Genomic DNA, 21,619 nt, shown 5'->3' with positions numbered 1-21,619 from the left:
CAACCTTTGGTTGGGAGAGTGTAACTGTCCCCTCCACACAGCCTGCCAGCCCAGCGGTCATGACCGGAGGATGACAACCAATTCACACGTGCTGTGTGCTTCTGGGCGTCACCTCACACTTCTTTCCAGTAGCTTTCAGAGGTAGGCAGGAGCCAGCCTGGTTGTAAAAGAGGAAACAGAAACCTAGGAGGGTTACAGGGCTTGCCCAAGGTCATACGGAGAGAAGGCAGGACTGGGGCTTTGAACCCACCTGCCTGCCTCTGGCCCTCACTGCCTCCCACTTGCTGGGTGGGGCCGGCACTGCCAGCATCTACACGAGTCTCCTCAGGGAGTGTGTGCTCCTTGAGGACACCAGCCATGCCAGGCTTCTCTGAGTGTCGCCAGAGCTGGGGACAGAGAACCCTGGGACCGTTTGCTGACGTTGAGCTCAAACCTCTTCCCCCTGGCCAATCTCAGACTGACTGCTGGGGACCATCTCTCTTTTTGAGACTCTCCTGGGCTCCCTTTTAGCCAGATTCCCTTTGTCTCAGCCATGCAGGGAGCAGGGCTTCCGAGCATGATTCTTAGCCATGTGACATTGGGCAAGTAACTTCTTTCCCTAATGGACATCAGGTCCTGTGCTTCACAGAGTTACACAGCCCTATCCCAAGGGTACCTGAAGCCACAGAAGAAATGCAGCAGCCCTCTCTGGAGGGTCTTTTTCTCCTTGAAGTTTTGGAGTAGGGAGAAATAAATTATCTTTTAAGTGATATTTTAAACAAGTTAAAACTTTAAAGATATAGATATGGGGGGGGATAAACTACAACGCTTGCATTAACTTTAAGGATAAACCATGCATGGGGTCTTTAAGCTACACTCCTCGGGTCTTCAGGGAACATGATGGAAACAGGTGGGAAGTACCCCACTCCCAGGCTAGGAGATGCTGATTGTGTCAGACCCTCCCACTCCCTACCCTCTCTTCTTGCCCTGGTCCCCTGGGTCTGCCGCTCTAATACAGTAGGAAGAACTAGGGCTCTGGAGCTGGACCCATCAGACTTTGATTCCCAGGATGGACAGTGACCTCCATGAGTTCTGTGACCTCAGACTTGAGATTCTCTGTTTCCTTTCTGAGTATCATGGGTTTAAGGATACCTCCTACCTGTGCTGCCTTCTGCTTGCCTTGCAGATTCAGCCTCTACCCTGCCTGTGTCCCAGGGCTGAACCCTAGGGGTCATGGGTCCTATTAACTGCTCTTTTGTTCTCTGGCTTCTGGTAGGATCTGGATGCAGAGGGTGGGTGGTGTGTGGTGGGGGGGTGGAGTGTGTGGGGGGGTACTTCTTCCCCAGCTGCTCTGGAGGGCACAGGGATGGGGTTCCTCAGTGCCTGGGCCTCAGCTCTTGCAGGGAGCTCTCTGCTCTGCCTGCATCTCTCGGGTTCTAGTGAGCTTCCCCCTCCACCTGGCTGTGTGTGGGGCTGGTAGAGGCTTTCGGCCCTGGGGGTATCTCGCCATCCTTTAGTGGTTTCTCTTAACCCCCGTCCCCAAACTTTGTAAACAGTCCTGCACTAAACTCTCCCCAGTGGTCCCTCTGAGTGAGCCGTTTGTCTTCTGTGGGGCCTTGACTCATAACTACCTCACTGGGTTTCTGGAAGGATTAAATGGCTGCAAAGCCGTTTATAAGCAAAGCGTGTATGGGTGTTTGAGGGGAATAATGACCATCATCAGGGGACGAGGCGGGGAGGGCAGAGGCCGCCCCGGCTGCGAGCGAGCGGGGCCCCACGGAGGCAGCTCCTAAAAAAACGTCTTCCTTCACCAGCAGCGGTTCCGCACCGGAGCCCTGGGAGGCCTGGCTGGGAAGAGGCTTTTTCGGGGCTCGGTTCCCGCCGCCGTGGCAGCAGCGGCAGCGTCATCGATGGAGCAGCGGGGCTCCTGGGGGCTGCTGGCCACGTCTCAGCTGGCAGGAGGGCGGCTAAGGAGCCCCAGCGCGGGGCCGCCAGCCGCTGACTCAGCGCAACGCCCCTCCCCGCAGCTCCGGGTGGGATGGGAACCGGCGCATCCCCCTCCCTACCCCTCGGAGGCGCCCCTTCGGCTGGAGCGGCCCCAGCCTCTGAGGAGGAGCGCTGGCTGCTGGCCGGTCCAGGCTCCCGCGGAGGGGAGAGCGCGCAGGGGCAGCAGAGAGCACAGGCCACGATGCGCCACCAGGGACCACTCCCCTGCAGCTCCCCTCGGCCCCCCGCCCCCGAGATCCTGGGGTATCAGAGCTCAAAGGGGGGAGCCTCTTCTGTGCAGATGTGCGGATGGGGAAACTGAGGCTCAGGGAAAGGGACCTCCCAAGGGCCTCAGCAAATTGCTGTCAGGAAACGCCGCACATATAGCACGGAGAACTATATCCAATCGCTTGTGATGGAACACGGTGGAAGATAATATAGAAAAAGATTGTATAAATATATGTATAACCGGTCACTTTGCTGTACAGCAGAAAGTGACAGAACACTGTAAATCAACTATAACAAAAAAAATTTAAAAAAAGAAAGAAAACGCTGCACAGGCTGGAGTCTGGTCCCCAATGTGCTCTGGTGGGGACAAGTGCCTAGTGTGAGGTTGGAGGTACTTGTCTTTAGAAGATTAACTGTTTAGGAACTCCAGGCACAGCATCTCAGATGACCTTTGCTCCTCACAATCCATAGGAATTGAGATCTTGACAAATTAGATGTTGAAGTTGAGGCCCAGAGACAGGAAGCAACCTGCCTGAGGTTGCACAGCTAGTAAATGACAGGACCACCACACAAACTTTAGTCTTTTATAAGCCATAAGCTTGTGCTCTACCAACCAGGCTAAACTGTCTTTGGTTCTTCCACATACGATGCTGTTGTACAAAAGAAGCCTCGACGGGGTGGGCCACAGGAAGCTGGAGGGCTAGCCTCAGCTCTGCCTTTCCCCTTCCTTTTTGTAAGCTTGGGCCAGCTCTTTCACCTCAATGGGTCTCACTTTCTTATCTGTGAATAATGCTGCTCAGGCCTGCCCCGTTTCCTTCCTGTGATAGCTTCTTAGACATGCAGCCTAGGCACTATTATTCCCATTTTACAGACAGGAAAATTGAGGCATGTTCCTTTATTCATGATGAATGTATTGCATGCTGTTTGCTGAGGGCCTTCTCTAGGCCATGTACTATGTCTCCAGAGAGGAAAGTGACTTGCCCAAGGCTACACACCTAGAACATGGCAGAACAGAACCTCAAATGGACAGTAGATACTCATACCCACCTCCTGGCTTCCAGGATTGTGGACGAGGAGCCAGAGGACCACAGTTTTTCAACGCTAGCAGAAAGCCACTTGGATTCTCCTGGAGCCCAGCCCATGGCACTAAACAGATCTCAGGAATGACCTTCTCCTGGGAACTTTTGGCCTGGAACATATTTACAAAACTCCAGAGAGGATGGAAATATCCTAACCCACTCCCTACAGACCCAAATTAGCAATTTTCTTATTCTTTATAACCCCTCTGGAAATGCAAACTATGTAATATTAGTCTAAAATTAGGAGCCTAAGTCACAAGAGAAAAGTCCCACTACTTTTGGAGAAAATGTTTTCCTAACCTCATCCCGGCATTTGTTCTAAATCAGAACTCAGCAGTTGTCTTTCAAATAATTATTTTCTCCTAGGACTTATCAACTGAGGGGCAGAATGCTTGTGAGAGGACAGATTTTTACTGTACTGTCAAAGGTTGAAATCCAATCTCTTTACCTGGCTTTGAATCTAGAGGATATTCAGGTAAGGCCCAGAATACATGAATAAGAAGAGCCTGTCCTGTGGACCCAGGATGACGTCTAAAATGAAGGGCCCTTTAATAATCACAACGGCAATGTTATCTGTAGCCAACACAGACTGACTGGTTGAGATGTGCCAGGAAACTATGTGAAGTGTTTTACAACCATTATTATATTTAATCCTCATGATAACCCTATAAAATGGGTATTATTATCCCATTTTACATAGGAGAATAATTAAGGTCTAAAGAAGTTAAGAGATTGACCAAAAGCCATGTGGTTATGGAGCCAGTGGGCAGTGGAGTTAGAGTTTTAACCCAAATCAACCTAACTCTAAAGTCCACATGAGGCTGTTGTCTCTCTTAACAGCTGCACTTCCAAGTGCCCAACAGTCCCAGGTGACTTATATAAGAATCTTTGGATTGTCACCATAATCACTCTCAGGACTTGGTTATATCATTTTCCTTTGCTTCCCAATGCAGATACTCACACTATCATCCTGTTGGTCTGTTTGAGATTCTCTTATCAAACTGCCATCCCCCCATGGCGCTGTCAGTGTTGCTAAGAATACATGTGTAATTTAACACCTTGGAGTAAATTAATCCTAGACTCCTAGGACCTTGGGCATCTTGCTTAACTTCTTCTTCTTTTTTTTGGTCTTTTTAGGACCGGACCTTTGGCATATGGAAGTTCCCAGGCTAGAGTTGGATCGGAGCTGCAACTGCCAGCCTACACCACAGCCACAGCACCGTGGGATCCCAGCTGCGTCTGCGACCTACACCCCAGCTCGCGGCAATGCCGGATCCTTAACGCACTGAGCAAGGCCAGGGATCAAACCCATGTCCCCAGAGATACTAGTTGGGTTCGTTACAGCTGAGCCACAATGGGAACTCTTTGCTTAACTTCTTTGATCCTTAGGGTTTCATCTGCTGCTTGAGTTGGTCGGTTCCTTTGAACCCTAATTTTCTAGAATTTCATGACAAATACAAATGGGTGCGGATGTATAGGTGCTGACACATGGGGTGGAAATGACCTTGCCATTGAGGCAGAGGGACTCTGTGGTGAGGGGGATGTGAGGCCCTGGCACCTAGGACTGGGAGGGCATGGGTAGTGACGGGGAGCGTGGCAGGGTCCTTTAGCTGCCCAAAAGCTTGTCACCTGACCCCGGGAACTCGGTGAGTCAGAACCTCTGGGTGCAGGAAGAGCGTGTGGTATGTGTGACCCCAGGGGCAGAGCTGGGCGGATGAGATGGAGATCAACTCAGGGGTTTGGAAAGGGAGAGCTTCCCGTGCCTGTAGGCAGCTGTTCCACGGTCATTTGGCCATTGGAAGCACTGGAGAGGGGATGTGACTCTAAGAGGGGTTTTCCAAAATGCAAATTTGGTCATGTCCCTTTTCTGTCTGACAACCTCCACTGGATCCCTATCGCCGATGAATATGGTCCCAGGCAGCAACCCAGTGGGGTGAGTGAGGCTGTCCCAACCCCACCCTCACTTGGCCACACTCCCATTGCATCCCCTTGCCAGGGCAGCCATCCTTAACCTCTCGCTGGTTTCTGAGCATGTTCTGCACTGTCACACCTCTGTGCCTCTTCCAAGGACCCTGTTGCACATCTCTAAGCAGCTCACTGGCTGAGTCATGACAATGCATCTGCTCTCATCAGCACACTGTGGCCCCCTCGAGGACAGGGCCTAGTCACACCCACCTTCCCATGGAGGCACACAGTTGATGAATGAGGTGGGATTTGATGTCTTTTACTCCTAAGGTCTGGCTATTTTACTTTCTTCCAATAAGCATTAAATGGAGGGCTTCCTTTGTACAATCACAGGGTGAAGGCTGGGGCTAGACAGAGAGTGACAGTGATAATTATGTAACAGAGACAACCAGGAGTCAGGGACCCACAGCCAGCATGTGTAGGGGTGTGGAGGCTAGGAAGGTGGCTCCTTAGTGCAGCAGGCACCGTGGTCCCTTTGTCTCAGAACCCAAACTCTTCCAGCAAAGTCTGCAGGAATTGGGGAAGGAGGAAGCATGGGTGCCCTCCTCCTGAACTCTGGTTCCTTTTCTCAGGACTGAGAACTGAAATCAGCTTTCTCAAGGAGGCCCCACCCCCCGCCCAGGTCCCCTTGGCTGTGTCTGTGGTTCCAGGGGTCTGAGCTCGGAAGCCATCTCTCCTAAAGAGTCAGGGAGCCTACATTTTCAGGGCCAGGGTCAGGACTCACTTCTGGAACCTGACTTTTTCCAAGGGAACAGATATCTGGGGACCAATCTCCAACCCCTCTCACTCCTGCCCCACTTTCTCAGCACCAACCGCAGGAGACACGGAGCAAGTCGAGGCCTGCTCTCAGGAAGGATTTGCCTGGTAGCCTCGAGGGAGCCGAGCAAAAGTTGCTGGAATCCAGGAACCACTAAGTGAACCTATACAGCTGTCCTGCTGCCCTTGGCAGAGCTGGTGTCGCCAACCCCTGGTTTCTCCCCTGCAGCTTGTGAGGAAGTCTCTGCACGGAGGCAGCAGCCGTGCTTCTCAACCGGAGTTCTTACCCAAGAGCCCCTGTCTTCTTGGTCCTCACCATTTTTTTTTTCTTTTTTGGCCATCCCGAGGCATATGGAGCTCCCCGATCAGGGATCAGATCTGAGCCGCAGTTGCCACCTAAGCCACAACTGCAGCAATACTGGATCCTTAACCCACTGTGCAGGGCCAGTGATTGAACCTGCAACCCAGTGCTCCCAAGATGCCACTGATCCCATTGTGCCACAGTGGGAGCTCCCTCACTCACATTTTAAAAAGAAGCTCTTAACTCAGGTCCCCCATTTCTGCTTGTATCTAGAGAAAAGAGTGTGCAGATATGCTTTCTTCCCTGGGCGCGCTGCTGCTCCTGCGCCCCATGGACAGCGGGGAGATGGGAGAGGAGCTGGGCTGTCTTCAAGGGAGGCGCTGGGGGCAGGACCCTCGTGGGAGCCTTGGAAACCCCCCTCCCTTTTTTGTTTGGCTCTTGACCACAGTTACTTTTCTTCCTATTTTTGTTAACACAAATCCCTAAGTGTGTTTGTGTCCGGAGAAAGTGCTATGAATAACTGGTGATACATTTGTTGATTAACTGGTGAATCATCCAGGGGGAAAGAGAGTCCAGAGAACGGAGCGGGAGCTCTGGAGGCTGCACATGATGTGTCGTAAAATATTTAGCGAATGATTGTCCAAACCACAGGGAAAAAGTCGGGGAGATGGGAATGTGAAAGCTGCCAGGATTTAAAAGCTGTTTAATGCTAACCATCAGTGCCAAAGAGCTGAAAGCGGTTCCCTTCCTCCCTGCGCTGGCAACGACAGCTCCCAGAACATGAAGAAGGTTTGGACTGGCTGCAGCGCGCTGAAAGGTTCTTTGTTCCAGCCCTCTTGTAAACAAGGGATCTCCTCAGAGGTGGGATCCTCACCTTGTCCACTGCCTGCACCCTCTTGCTCTCTCGACATCCCCGGAAGATAAACTCTCCACGTGGAAGAGCAGCGAAGCCAGATGTGTGGATGTTTCAAACTATCCTGCTGTTTGACATCCAGGAAGGAAGAGCCCTATGCTGTACTGAATTGGTCACTTTTCTTCCCCACATTCTGATGTCACTTAGACAACGACCTCAGTCTGATGGTCCCCAAATAAGGTGGTTGTGCCTGTGGTTCTAGAGGTTTGAGCTCAGGAGCTGTCTTTTCTAAAGGGCTAGGGATCCTGCAGGTTTGGGGCTAGGGTCGCGACACACTTCTGTAAACTGAGATCTGTTTATCTGGGGGTAAAGGACGAAAAGGTCTTTCTTGATATTTTGGCTTGAAAGCCTCAAATGTAAGGTTATGTCCTTCTCAGTACCAAAGCCACGAGGAGAGAGAAAATGCAGGGAGAAGCGGAAGGGAGATCATTTAGGTTGGTGGAAACAAGCAAGTGTGAGACCTCAGCATGGTTTGCTTATGAGGACTTCCTGGAAGTTACCATGTGTGTTCACGGATAAGCAATGCTAATGAACTTTGTGGCATCAAGCAACAAATGTACTAATTGTGCCAAGAAGATTCCTGCTTTGAGGGACCATGTCATCTAGTTGCTGGGGAGGCTGGCCTCCCCTAAACGGATAATTAGGCTTTGAGATTGGAAAAGTCAGAGCTTCCTGGGCAAAGTGGTCCCAAGAAGGAAGGCAGGAAGATGTACAGCAAAACTGCTTGAGACCAGAACATGGCCCTTCTCCCTCACTCATGTTTTGCTTTGCTTTTGTTTCCTTTTGCTATTGTTTCTGCGGTTTTGCTTTCCTAGAATGTCTTCTCTCCAACTCTCTACCTATCTCAAGTAAAACGCATCCTTTGAGGCCCACTTGAATGAATTTATGATCACTCAAGACTTTTCCAATCTTCTTAATCTTTACTTTGAACTCAGAGTACTTGGAGTCTGAACCATACATTTGGCACAGGATTATACTGTACATATTAATCTGTTTGTGAGAAAGATTAATCTTTTTTTCCCCCTCAATTCAATAATAAGTTCTTTTTGGCAGGTGCCACATCTTATACCACTTGTGTTACTCACAGCATCTAGCAGTTAATACCCTCCAGTGGGTATCTGTCTGTGCCTTGGTGTCTTGTTAGAGGGCTGCTGTTGGTGAGTGAAAATTTTGATTGGGGCTGGGGAAGAAGACTGAATTCTTGGTAAGCCAAGGGACACGGTCAACATTAGTCCATCCAGGTTAAGAAACACATGCTCTGAGTAGTTTTCGGTCCTGAAATTCCACGCTTAGTTGTGATTTTTAAAACAGTTACAAGGTTCAGAAACATTGTAAATGGAGTAAAAAACTTGACTGAAAATGGAAATTGATCAGCAATCCCATTCACATTGTTTCACACTGTAAGAAAGAAAGAAGGAAAAATAAAGGAAGGAAGAGGGAGGAGATAAAAGGAAAAAAAAACCTGGGGGGTGGTGATGGGAGACACAACAGACTCAGTCTTCAAAGACATCCAGCAAGTTCATGATGTGGTAATTTTTAATATTAAAAGTAAATTGTAAATGTATCTTTATAAACAATATGCATAAAATAGATCTATTATTCTAAAACCTTTTCTTTTTCAAACGCTTTTTCACAGTAATTTTTTTAGGTGTCAGATTTTTTTTCCCCCAAAATAATAGTGCAATTGGAAGAAGGAGAATGTTGTCGGTGAACGTGGACTTCTTTGCTAGTACAAGTCCTTGTATATTTCCTGTAGGAGTGGGTGAAGGCTCATGTCCGTCTCTGTCTTCTTTATTACTTGCAGCAGCTGCACGTGCTCTGTCACAATCTGTCTGAGGTCTGTCATTTTCTGGAGCAGCTTAGCAAAGAGCTGGGAGGACTCTGGGTGGTTCAACTTGAGCTGCAGCTCCAAGGCTTGCAGCAAATTGTCTTGAATGTCCTCGATGGGCTTCACATTCAGCAAACCTGGGCGGTCTGGGGGAGCAGAAATGGAAGACAGAACAGGAGGTTTAGTTATAAAATTCTCTGGCCAATGACTTTTTGTTGGTTTTGTTTTGGTTCTAAAATAGGATGGGGGCAGGGAAGGTAAGCAGAGAGTTGGCAAGAACTGCATATAAGAAAAAAGGAATAAAACCCAAGACTATCAGAGCTTTTTCCAGGACCATTCTTTCCCCGCAGGACTAAATCTGTGTGACCAGGTGACAGAACGTGGCTGCATGGCAATCACTTCCCAGATTGCAGACTCTTCTGCTGACATTATTTCTACTCACTCAGAAATCTCATTTTTAACTTCTGCTCCTTCCTGATGAGTCTATGTTTTATAATCTTATTTTCTTACCACAACTTTCAACACACTTTTATTTTTTTATAATGATTTTTATTTTTTCCATTCTAGCTGGTTTACAGTGTTGTGTCAATTTTCTACTGTACAGCAAGGTGACCTAGTCACACATACACGTATACATTCTTTTTTCTCACTTTATAATGCTCCATCATAAGTGACTAGATAGAGTTCCCAGTGCTAAACAGCAGGATCAACACGCTTTTAAAATAAACTTTGTCTTCTTTTTGATTAATATAGCATATGCATTTTTCAAAGAGATGAGACATAGTTTTCAAATTCTGTTATACTTTTGGAAGGATAGACCAAGTTTTAACAGAGGCTTCTCTTTCGACAGGTGAGGATGCAGGTAGATTTCACTTTCTTCTTTATACTTTCCTTATTTGAACTTTTAAATGGTGAGCTTAAATTACTTTTAAATTTTTGATGTTTTTTCTTCATGGAGGTCTTTTTAGATTTCTCCTTAAATACTTTCCAGTATTCTTTATTCTTACTTGTTTCCTTTCTAGTATTCTATACTTCTTTTTCATTACATTTTCTAATGTATCCCTGCTGATGTTTAGAAAAAAGTTAGGTTTTATTATACTGAATCTATTCCAATTTCCTAAACTCTTCTCAATTCAAATAGTTTGTATCATGGGTTAAAAAATTATTTTTTGGATAGACAATTATATCTGCAAATAATGGTATTTTTATTATTTGTTTTGTTCATAAGTTTTATTTATTTCTTTTTTTCTAGTGTTTATAGTTCTCATTTCTTTTTCTTGCCATACTGCATTGGCTAATAATGCTAATATGGTAAATAGTAGTAGTACTGGGAAGCATTCTTATTTTATTCCTAAGCTTGAAGGAAATGCTTCTAATGGTTTACCACAAGTATGGTATTTACTAGAGTATGGTGGATATGTTTTTCTCCAGATTCTCCCAGAGTTTTAAAGGTTTTAATTTTAGTTAGGAATGTTGTTGCATTTCATCAAATGCTTTCAAGTTTTTCTACCTAGAATGTTGACCATATAGTTTTATCTTAAGCTAGTGTAGTGAATTATATTAATAGATTTTCTTATACCCTTGCATTAATTTGCTAATATTTTATTTAGGGTTTTTAAAATTGTGATAGTGGTCCGGAGTCATCTTCTTTTGTGCCATCCTTTGCCTGTTTTGGTAATAAATATTAACTAGCCTTATAGACTGAGTTGAGAAGTTTTCCTTCTGTTTCTATGTAGTGATGATCTAGTCCTTGATGGTTTTTTTTGGAATTCATTTGCAGAACCATTTGAGCCTGGTGGTAAATCTTTGAGTATCTTTACTTTTCCTCCTATAGCTTTTAATTTATTCAGGCTTTCTACTACTTACAAAGTAAAATTTTAGTAATTTATATTGGAATGGATTTGTACAAGATAGCCTCCTAGAATCTGAATCCCTTTTATTTTTATTTATACCTCCCTTTAACTGAAGGCTTTTTGTGTATTCTCACTTAAAAATCTGATTTGCCAAAGGCTTATATATTTTTTGCTTTTTGAAAAAGCGAAACTTTGCTTTTAGTGATCAACTTTTTTTTATTGCACTTGGTTTTCAATTTAGTTATTCATTTTTTAACTTTTAGTTTTTTTTTTCTTTTTCTCATTTCTTGGTTTGAACACTTAATTCATTTAGTTTCAGTAATTCTTGTTTTCTAATAGATGAGTTTAAAGCTCTAAAATTTCCTTTGAATATCACTTTCATTTTACCCCATAGGCTTTGGTAAATCGTACTCTCATAGTTCTTTTCTAGTCCATTTTACTATTTTGATTTCACTCTTAATCTAAGAGTTGTACAGAGTCATGTTTTTAGATTTCCAAGTGGAAAGTTTGAGTATTTGTTTTTGTTTTTTTTTTCTAATTTAATTTTTAATTTTTATTTTGCCTGTCACATGAGTGGTTTGATGTGGGAATTTTAGTTCCCAGACCAGATACTGAACCTGGGCTGTAGTAATAAAAGGACTGGTCCTAGCCACTAGACCACCAGGGAACTTCTAAGTTTTTTTCTAAGTTTGTTGCATTGTGATTAAAGTATAAGGCTTTTTCATTAAGGCTTGGAAGAGGGGTGCAGAGCTTACGTACAACACTTAGGAACCCTTTTGATACCTTGTACTGATTCAAAATTTTAGCTCTTGAGGGCTATCTACCTTCTTTTCTCATTTAAGCTCTTCTTCCGTTTGCTGTCAACTAAAGCACTGTTTAGGAGTTTTTATTTCCCTTTTAATATCCTTCATCTTCTGGCCTCCATTTATCATTATTCCTTTGCTCCAGCCATATTAAGCTATTTCCATACCAAGTCCCTCAAAACATCCTATGTTCTGTCATAACTCTGTGCCTAGGCAGGTTCTGTTTCTCCTGCCAGAAGCAGTCGTACCTTTCCTCCAACCATCCTACTGAATGACTTCAACCTACTCTTCAAAATTTAGCCCATGCCATTACTTCCTGGAGCCTTTCTGGAGATCGATCCCTTCCCTCTCTCCCCTGTTCTTCCAATCCCCTTTCTCTAGACCCTGTAAGCACCTTCTAAACACTTCAAACTCTACTATACTAATAGATTAATTTATAGAGCAGTTATAATTTCCCAAAAATTGCACTAAGGGCTTTATACAGAATATATCATTTAATCTCCACAATAACTCCATGAGGTGAGTGCTCTGAGGAGGGGAAAATGAAGATTTAGAGAAATGCATTAAGTCTTGCCCAAGATCTGCCAGTTGCTAGTAAACAGCAGAGCTGAAACCTGAATCTGATTCTTAGCTCTCACTGCCTTGTATTATAGGTACTGATTCTCTTGTTTATCTCCCCTACTTGGCCATGAGGGATCAGAGGGCAGAGACTGCATCTTGCTCATCTCTGTGGCTCCAGTGGGAACACAGGAAGCCCTCAGTTGGCTGAATTCATGAGTGAGAAGGGTGTTCTGGCCAAGAGTCCTGGATTGAAAAGTACAATTCTTCTGGTTGGTGAACAAGTCCAAAGGCAGGATCACTACACAATGAAGAAGTCTCCTGGAAACGGCATTTTCCTGTATCTAACAAATGCTATGTCCGAACTCTAAACCTGCTTGTAACTTTTTCCTTTTTTTTTTGCCCTTTAGGGCTGCATCCGAGTACATGGAGGTTCCCACGCTAGGGGCTGAATTGGAGCTGCAGCTGCCGGCCTATGCCACAGCCACAACAACACTGCATCCAAGCTGCGACTGTGACCTATACCGCAGGTCACGGCAATGCCGGATCCTTAACCCACTGAGTGAGGCCAGGGATCAAACCCACAACCTCATGGTTACTAGTCAGATTCATTTCTGCTGAGCCACAATGGGAACTCCCAACTTTTTCCTTTTTAAAAAAAAAGTTACAGACAGAAAGTCACCTCTGGTTTGAGTGCCCCACCCCCCAACCCCTCCTAACTTCTCTAACATGTTCCACTGATTAGCGTCAGGAAATTTTCTATTCTTTCTTTCTTTCTTTTTTTTTAATTTAAGCACTTAATTTTGGAGCCATCAACCAGAACCTCAGACTCTGAAAATGAGACCAAGGACGCTGTCTTGGCCTGGAGCATGACATCCCTGGAGGAGCTGTCCCTTCTCACAGTTGCTATGCAATACTGAAAACCCCTGATGCTTCAAGGGAAACCAGATCTTGGATTGGTGCCTTTGGTTTAATAGTTGCCAATCTTCCCCTGTAACAGATGTGCCACATTTCAAAGGCCTGGGTGGCAAATGTATGAAGTGGCAGAACTTTGTGTTGAGGTGTCAGTATGGCTCCCCCGTGGGCTGGGACCCCACACCCTGTGCTGAACTCTCTAGTCACCAGGGCCCTGGATCCTCACAGCCTTTTCTCCTTCCTCTAGAGCAGCATCTGTTGGGTCAAAACCTCTGTAGAAGAGACTATGTTAATCTATTAAATCTCATTTATCATGACAGTTCAAACAAGCAAACCCTCACATGCAGCTGAAGGGGCTTGCTGGAGGCACTTGGCTGAGGTGTGGGACAATGGAATGGTTCCCTCTAGGAGTGGAGAAGGATCTGGTTTGGATTTTCAAACCTCTCTTTGGCAACTTATTTTTTATGATGTGACAGATGAAGTTTGGCTGAAGGACTGAAATTCTGTGACCACTGATTTATATTTTCTCTAGTGACGGATTAGATCATTTACAGATCTGCCCCACTCTCGCCCTTCCTGAGCCTCAGTCAAGGCAAAACGGAGCCCAGGAGAGGGGGAAAAGTCATCTATTCTACTTTTAGGTTTCTTACTAGCCAGCTCTGTGACCTTGGGCAAACTGACTAAGGTCTCTGGACCTGTTTTCCCCTCTGTAAATGAAAAGGACTGGACTAGAAAGATGATCTCTAATGACCTTAGTTCAAAGGTTCTCAGCATTTTTATTTTTTATTTTTTTTTAGTGCCACACCGTGGCATATGGAAGCTCCCAGGCCAGGACTTGAATTGGAGCTGCAGCTGCCAGTCTACGCCACAGCCATAACAGCACGGGATCTGAGCCACGTCTGCGACCTACGCCACAGCTCATGGCAATGCCGGATCCTTAACCCATGGAGCGAGGCCAAGGGTTGAATCCGTGTCCTCATGGATATTAGGTTCATTACTGCTGAGCTGCTATGGGAACTCATCAGCCTCCTTCTTATTTGTAATTCTCTTTACATAATTCACATAATTAAACTGGGGAAATAAAATCTAATTAGAAAAGTGTATTAACAGGCTTAGACATTACACTTAGAATGCCTGCCTTACTTAAAAAGCACAAAAAAAGCTTCCTTGGGTCTTAAGTACTCCCTAGGGTCAAGGGCAAAAGGGATCTGTCAAGGTTGCCCTCATTTAACACCCTCCATTCGGCTACAAGGCCTTCCTTGCTCCCCCTGCCTGTCTTTCTCTTTCCACTTTCCTTTCGCACATACTCGAACTCTTATGAGCTAAGCTGGGTACCACACATGTGTCATGGAAATCTGCCCAAACACCCAGCCATCCTGGGTCCTTTCTCTTCCCTTTCCCCTCCCGTCAACCTGGTGCCTGCTAAGATACTGTTTTTAGAAGGCCCGTCTGAGGTCCTCTCCCTGCACCTTATGGAGGATTAGCGTTGAGGTCTGGAATAGGATCAGGGTCAAGGGAGCCCCTTTACTGGCCCTCGGTTGCCTAGAAAGTCCTTTTGGGAACACTCATGTTGACTCATACTCTAGCACACAACACTCGAGGAAGCTGGAGTCAATTACTGGCTCCTTACTCCCCAGGCTGCAAAGAATTGGGAAAGAAACCTTTCCGGTCCCCCTCTCTCAGTGCTGGAACTGATTAGAAGCACTGTTGATTGTGGGCAAATCTACAAAGCTCCCATCTTATCCATATCTGGTTCTGTGAAACGAAGTGCTTATCTGAAGCAGATTCCACTTCTCTGGGCCCTCCCAGGATCTGCCCACCTGGGCCAGGAATCTCCCTCACCCAGATTTTCTCAGGAGGCTTCTCAGTTAGGGAACCAGATGACTGAAGCCATGTCTCCTGAAGGCAAGGCGGGAAAAGCAAAGTGGGCTGTTTCGCCCCTCTTCTAGTTGCTGCTGGCATGGCGTTCCTGGTTTTTTTCCTACTGGCTTTCTGAGGGAGATGAATCTGAACAGGACTGTTCGGAAAAAAGCAGTCTGATAGGTGGGCAGCTGTAAAATGCTCCCAAGTCAATGCAAGGTCTTGGTGCAGGGGTTGGGGGGTGGCTAAAAGTGAAGGGAAGTGGGGCCGCTTAGGGCGCACACTTGGCCTTTCCCTTCCTTTTACTCTTCCTCTCCAACTTCCTTTACCATGGCTTCCTGAGTTCACAGATGTGCTAAAACGAGCAATGGACGTGGAAACTGAAGACCTGATCCTCTCTCCTCCACTTTGCTTCCAAGCGACTTGGACAAGTCATCTAACTTTTCTGCGTTTTGGCTTAATCTTTAAGACAACAATATGCTATTTCTCTCCTAAGGTCATGGTGAGAAGGAGTTAGGTAAAGAGCTATGTAATATATTACGATTTCCTGTCTCTGAGCAGAGAGACAGTTTCCCCAGGGATAGGGTGAGACGTATAAACAGGAGTGGGGTGATGTGTGCAGCTGGGGCATGGGAGGGTTTTGAGCTGTAAATGGTAAGAGTAGAAATTTAGGAGATTCTCAGATTCATGAGAAAATGAATCCTGATGCAGACACACACCTGGGGGTTTGGGCAAGTTGTCACTCTTGCAGTTGAAGGTACATAAGCAAGACTGTTTAAGAACTCCAACAAAACCAAGAGACCCCAGTGCCCAAATCCACTTCTTCCTTAGAGATGGTACTAAGGGTTCTGCGGTACTTTTCCAATCTAACCATCAGAATCATGGTAAGCATTAGGCAAAACTCTGAACTCGGCCAAGTATGTCTTTGGTAAACTATGCTGTAGCCTGAAGCAATTCCCTACCACCATTCTACCTTTAAGAGAAAATAACATAAGAATGGTTCACATGCATTCTTTCTGTATTTAAATCTGAATCATGTGCAGTGATTCTCAATGTGGGCTCCACATTGAAATCATCTGGGGAAATGAAACACATGCAGACTCCTACCTGAGTCCCATCTCTAGAGATTCTGACTGCCTTGGCCTGGGCCATGGACAACGTTCCTAAAAGCTTCCAGGTGATTCTAACGGGAAACCGAGAGCAAATGTGACTGGTGCTGTGAGAAGCAGCTGGAATCTCAACCTGAGATTATGCATGATCTCGGGCAAGTTCCTTAACCTTTCTTTAAGTTGGTTTCCTCATTTAACAGATGGAGACATAGCAGTAATCCAGCTCGCAGTGCTGCTGAGAGGATGGAATGAGTTACTAAATGGAAAGTGCTTGGAGCAGTGTCTGACACATGGGAAGTCAGTTATTTCTATTTGTAAAAGTGGGACAGTACAACCCCGGTGCCTCTTTTCCTTCCTACCTTTCTCCTCTCATTTCTCTGAGGCTCCTGAGACTTCTTTGTATCTTTTCTATTCTTTTCCCCTTAACTTCTTCCTTCTTCTCCTCTCTGCCTTCTGGATGTTTATCCCTTTCCACTTCTGGGACTGCATCTTGCTGGGGATCTGGTGTTAGGAATCCTGGCAAGACCAGCCTAAATTCGTTAGAAGTCTGAGCAATGGGTGATCTGGGGAGCAATGTGGTTGATCGCTGCTCACAGGGAAAGAGAACAACAGAACAGAGATCTTGTACAGAACAGATAAAGATCATCTGTGATGAGCACATCCTACTGTGACTGCACATGTTACTGGTGGGGTCCTTCCCTTGGACATGGTTCACGTTAACATACCCCTGCTAAGCAGTCGATAAACGTGTGTCCAGATGACAACCTCCCTCACAGCAATAACACAGACGATCTGGCTGGGATGGTAGATGGAGATGACCACTACAATGAAACCCAGCCTAAGCCATATTTTCTTTCATCTGCCTATGAAGTAGCAATTGCACACCAAGTCTGCTCATCTCAAACGCTCAACTCCTGCCTCCAAAATCCACCTCCCCAACCGCAGCACAGACCACAAAGGTAACCAGATGGTAACCAGGTGGGCAGCACTTTCTTCTCTGCTGTGTTCAAAGCTCTTTTCATCTCTTGGAGATACCCGCGGTGAATGGAGCATGGGCCCTGTTCTATTTCCAGCTCTTTCAGAATGGAAATGGGACTGGAGGCTTCTGTTCCATTCCTGGGAGGTCCTGTCTTTCCCCTCCTTTGGTTTGGGTCCCCTAGTTCTGGTCATTCGAAGTCACTCAGGTGAAGCTTTGCCCCCTTCTATGCCTAGGCCAGGGGAGTGGTGGGCTCCCCTCAAGCCGAGGCATGCTGATCCATTTCTGTTTCGTTTTTTCCTTTTTTTGTTTTTAGTGCTGCACTTGAGGCATATGGAGGTTCCCAGGCTGGGGGTTAAATCGGAGCTGTAGCCACTGGCCCACACCACAGCCATAGCAACATCAGATCCTTAAGCCACTGAGCGAGGCCAGGGATCAAACTCACAACCTCACGGTTCCTAGGCGGATTCGTTTCCGCTGTACCACAGTGGGAACTCCAATGCTGATCCGTTTCTGCTCCTTCTGTGTCCACACCAGTTCTGATCAGGACTGGGAGTGGGGGTGGGCAGGAGGCAGAGGAACCAGGCTAGAGTGGAAATCTGGAGGAGAAAGATTTCTTCTTTCCCATCAAGCCTCACACATATGTGCTCCAAAGCCAATGCCTCTTCCTTGTTTCCTCAGCCTCTAGAAACGCCAACAATAAACCACAGGAAGCCAACAGGGAACCCAAAATGACAGGTGGCCACGGATTTGGATTTGGTTCCTGCAACTCTCCCCTTCTCCATGCCTTTCTCTAAGTATGACCCCTCAATACACATGTCCCCCCACATGTTATAGAACGCTGGAGTGGGAAAACCCCTCAAGGTCCCCCCAGTTCTGGTCTCCAGTTCTCCCCTCTCTCCTCCTCTGGTATCGTGTTGCTCTCCCTGGGGGTTTTGTTCCCAATCCACAACTAATCTCCTTAAAAGTGAGAACTGATAAAGGGATTAGCTGTTATCACCCCAGGGGTATTTCTATGGTACTGAGAGATTTTTAAGAATGACCATTTGGTGAAATTTTAAGCAATCTGACCAGCAAGACTGTGTGGGGCTACTTCAAGTTCTATCTACAGGAGAAAAGGGAAAATTAGCATTGATTGTGTGCTTAACTTGTCCCAGGCCTTGTGCCAGAGGCTTCATGTCATGTTATTTCATTTACTTAGGGCACTGATAAGGCAATTAAAGCTCAGGGAGGGAAATAATTGCCGGAGATCACAGTCTAGTAAGTGGAGGGATGGGGGTTTGGGGACAGGTCGCTGGGTCCACGGGCGCACCCTGCCGCTCCCGGTCCCCTGATGGGGGAGCCCGGGAAGGGAAGGCGCCCTCCCTGGCAGTGGCTCACCCGCCACTGCCTCCACCTGGGCTGGCCTTTGGGTTTCACTCTTCCTCACTCGCAGAGGATCTGTCTGAACATTGGGTGGGTCGTGCCCGTCTGGAAGTCGTCCTGGGGTCACCCAGAGTTTAAACACACATTGTGAGAACCCAAAATGATAAAGTGCTCCCCAAAGCGGCCCGCCAACTGGCTGACTGAACCTCTTCCAAGACAGGCGGTGGGGGCACAGGAATGACTCAGCAGTTTGGCTTTCAATCCTGCACCTCTGAGGTCAAGGAGGGCAGCCTGCACACTCCATAGATGGTCCCAGGCTTCGGGGCCCCCGGGGGAGGGGGAGTTTATCTCTGAGGCAGTCACAGAGAAAGATGCTTTTATGTTCTGCAAGTGACAAAAGCCTCTGTGTGTTCGCGTGTGTATCTATTTTAAGTTTCTTAGATGATTCTAGTGTGTTTCTCTTCCCCCTACCCACCCCCACCCCCAGCTCTCTGGTTTTTAGAATTTGGGTCCCAGTTGAGAACTCATAAATATACCTGCTTCTGTCTAAACCAAGCCCACAAGGTTATGAGAAGAGTGCACGAATGGGACATTTCTAGATAACCCACAATGAGTCATGACTCAAAGCTATCCCTGGCATCTGACAGGGGCTGCCCGCCAGTCACAAAGTGGCAGCAAAGACGGAAGGGCACAACAGTAGGAAAAGAGCATCACGCACTATGTGGACACAGTGTAGGTGCCCCTTAAATATTTTTCAATGAATAAATGAAGGCAATTATCCTCTGACACAATTATGGCCCAGATGAGGGATCTGAACCCCGTGATCAACACCCCTTGGCTGTCCCCAGGCTCCATCACATGAGGAATCAGATGTCTGTGTTTATTCTCAATATCATGAGAACCATCACGAAAACAACTTCTACCACTTAGGTACCAGCCTAAGTCTTGTCCGAAAAAGCTGCCCCGACAAGGTAGCAGAATGCTGAATGGGACAGGAACGTGGAAGAAAGTTGGCCTGTTGTTCCTCACAGTATTTTTAATACCTAGGTTTGAAACTATTTCTGGTTTTGTTTCCTCCCAGTTAACTAGTAAAGATGGTGCCAACAGACAAGGAAGAAGGGGAGCGGCCCCTGGGCTGTGGGGAACCGGAGGCCCCTGAGCTGGGGCTTCCTTGAGAAAAGCACAGGCCCCTCTGCTCTCGCCTTCTGCCTTCTGTTTCACGGGAGAGAGAGCTGTGCTGTCCACTCTATCTTGTAGGAAGCAGCAAAATGGGAGGATTGCCCATGAGCTGGCAACACTCTCAAGATTTGGATGGGAATTAGGGATGGGGAGGAGAGAGACACTCAAGCGCCGTGCCTGCAGGTCCTCAGTGCTCTGTGAGCTGGACATTGAGACGTTCGTGTACAATGTACAGAGGGAGTGACGTTGGGATTGTCTCTGCCGGCAATTACTGGAGGATATATTAACAATTTAAAATTTCTCTCATACATTTTCTTGCGACCACTTATCTCTATTAGAACCTGCTATAAGATGGTATCTGATTAAGCTGGGACCTATCTACTTAGATTTATCGTCAATTATCCTCAATTTTTGGGGGGAGCTCTGCGAACGGGGCAGTGGCTACCTGAACAAAGTTAAGAACACAGCCCTAGTCTCGGTGTTAACACTGGGCTCTATCCTTCTCAGAGCAGTTTTCAAACCTGGGGTGTAATTCTGTTAGGCAGTCAGGTAAAAAAATGGTGTCTCAAGCAAGGCTTTGGACAGTAGCAAGTGATAGCAGGATTATAACTGGACATTCTTGATTAAAATATTTGGAGGCTATATGGAAATAGGTAGTTTCTGATAACTGCCAAGAACTCCAAGACCAAGTAAGAAACTAGAGTGCTTCCACAGCTTCATACACACAAGGCAGTAGCAGTTATAAAGGCATCAGTTTCAAGGTCAGAGTTTGGGTCTGACCTTGGCCTGATTAGCAACTCTGTGACCTTGCAAACTCTCTACGCTTGTTTTCTCCATCTATAAAACGGGGATCATGAGAGATTTTCTAGAGCTGAAGGAAAAATTAAAGATTCTGATTATACGGAAAATGCTTTGCATATATTCTGGCTCCCAGTGAAGTATTCAATAAATGGCAGCTGCTATTATTATTATTATTATTATTGATTGCTATTCATTCAAAAAGCATTTATTAAGTACTCATTCTGGGCCAGGTGCTATGCTTTGATTCTAATTCCAACAAATTAAAAAGTATATACCCATACATGTATACCGTCACAACCAAGGGACAGAAAGAGAGCTCGGGGTCACTGACCTGAGAGGTCTAAAGGTTATCCAGCTGTCAAAGAAGATCAGCTCTTCCTTGATCTGCAAATGTACAGCTATGAACAATTCCCCCTCTTGGGCCCTATTCTCCTGCCCACTTGACGGCAAAAACGCACACGCTTGCTCCAAGAGCGGCCGTCCAAAACTGCCTCACAGAGCAAGAACAAGCTGGGATTGCTGGAAACAAGAGGAGCTGCTCTCTAGGTGGTTCTCATAACCACGCCAGACCCAAGAGGGTAAATGAGGAGGCTGGGTGACTTGCCATCTGTGGCTGCTGCACCAATATTTACAGCTTCTCTGTCATTAGGATGGCGATGACAATCTGCCTCGAGAAATATATTGTAAAACCCTGTGAATTTCCTCCCCCATATCTTGGAAGTTTGGGAAGAACTGTAATGGATTCCAAACTGTTTTGAATTAACAAAAAGAGCTTTTTCCTGCTTCAGAGTTCCAGCTGGAACTCTCTTTGGCTTTTCTCCACCAAAAAAGCAAACGCCCAAGGGGGCAAAGTGTCCAGTGGAGCGTCCTGGGGCTTGTCAGCTTTACTGAGCTTTCCACTTGGCCTTGGTTACTGGTAGGGCTGGGGAGTTTGCTGGTGTGGCTGGCATGATGCTGTGGCGCCAGTTGCAAAGATGCCCTTGCTGGAGGCAGTTTTATTACTCTTGACGCCAGCCATCCAGGCGGTGAGACTAGAGGGGCAGGGGGAGTGCTTCCCTTATCATGGCTGCTGAGGACGCAGCACTGCTGGACTCTGGGCCCAGACTATTGGGAGCAGTGAAGGGAGTTCAGGTTTTGGCCACCACACAATGAGGGAGCTGACCAC

At 46.6% G+C, this 21,619-nt stretch overlaps 1 protein-coding gene across 9 annotated transcripts in view; it reads right to left on the bottom strand.

The window, feature by feature from the left end:
* Nucleotides 1-8,725: 8,725 nt before the first annotated feature.
* Nucleotides 8,726-21,619, bottom strand: part of PPARG (peroxisome proliferator activated receptor gamma) — a 134,204-nt gene continuing 121,310 nt past the window's right edge. For all 9 annotated transcript variants that reach the window (XM_047781081.1, XM_047781119.1, XM_047781101.1 and 6 more), the window contains one exon: nucleotides 8,726-9,181. In XM_047781081.1, coding sequence (XP_047637037.1) covers nucleotides 8,934-9,181 — 248 coding nt within the window. In that variant the 3' untranslated portion in view covers nucleotides 8,726-8,933. The remainder of the gene's footprint in view (nucleotides 9,182-21,619) is intronic.

Source organism: Phacochoerus africanus, chromosome 1 (genome assembly GCF_016906955.1).
Source record: "Phacochoerus africanus isolate WHEZ1 chromosome 1, ROS_Pafr_v1, whole genome shotgun sequence".
Classification (NCBI taxonomy): Eukaryota; Metazoa; Chordata; class Mammalia; order Artiodactyla; family Suidae; genus Phacochoerus; species Phacochoerus africanus.
Note: the sequence above shows the minus strand (reverse complement) of the source record. Positions and strands in the feature narration are given on the sequence as shown.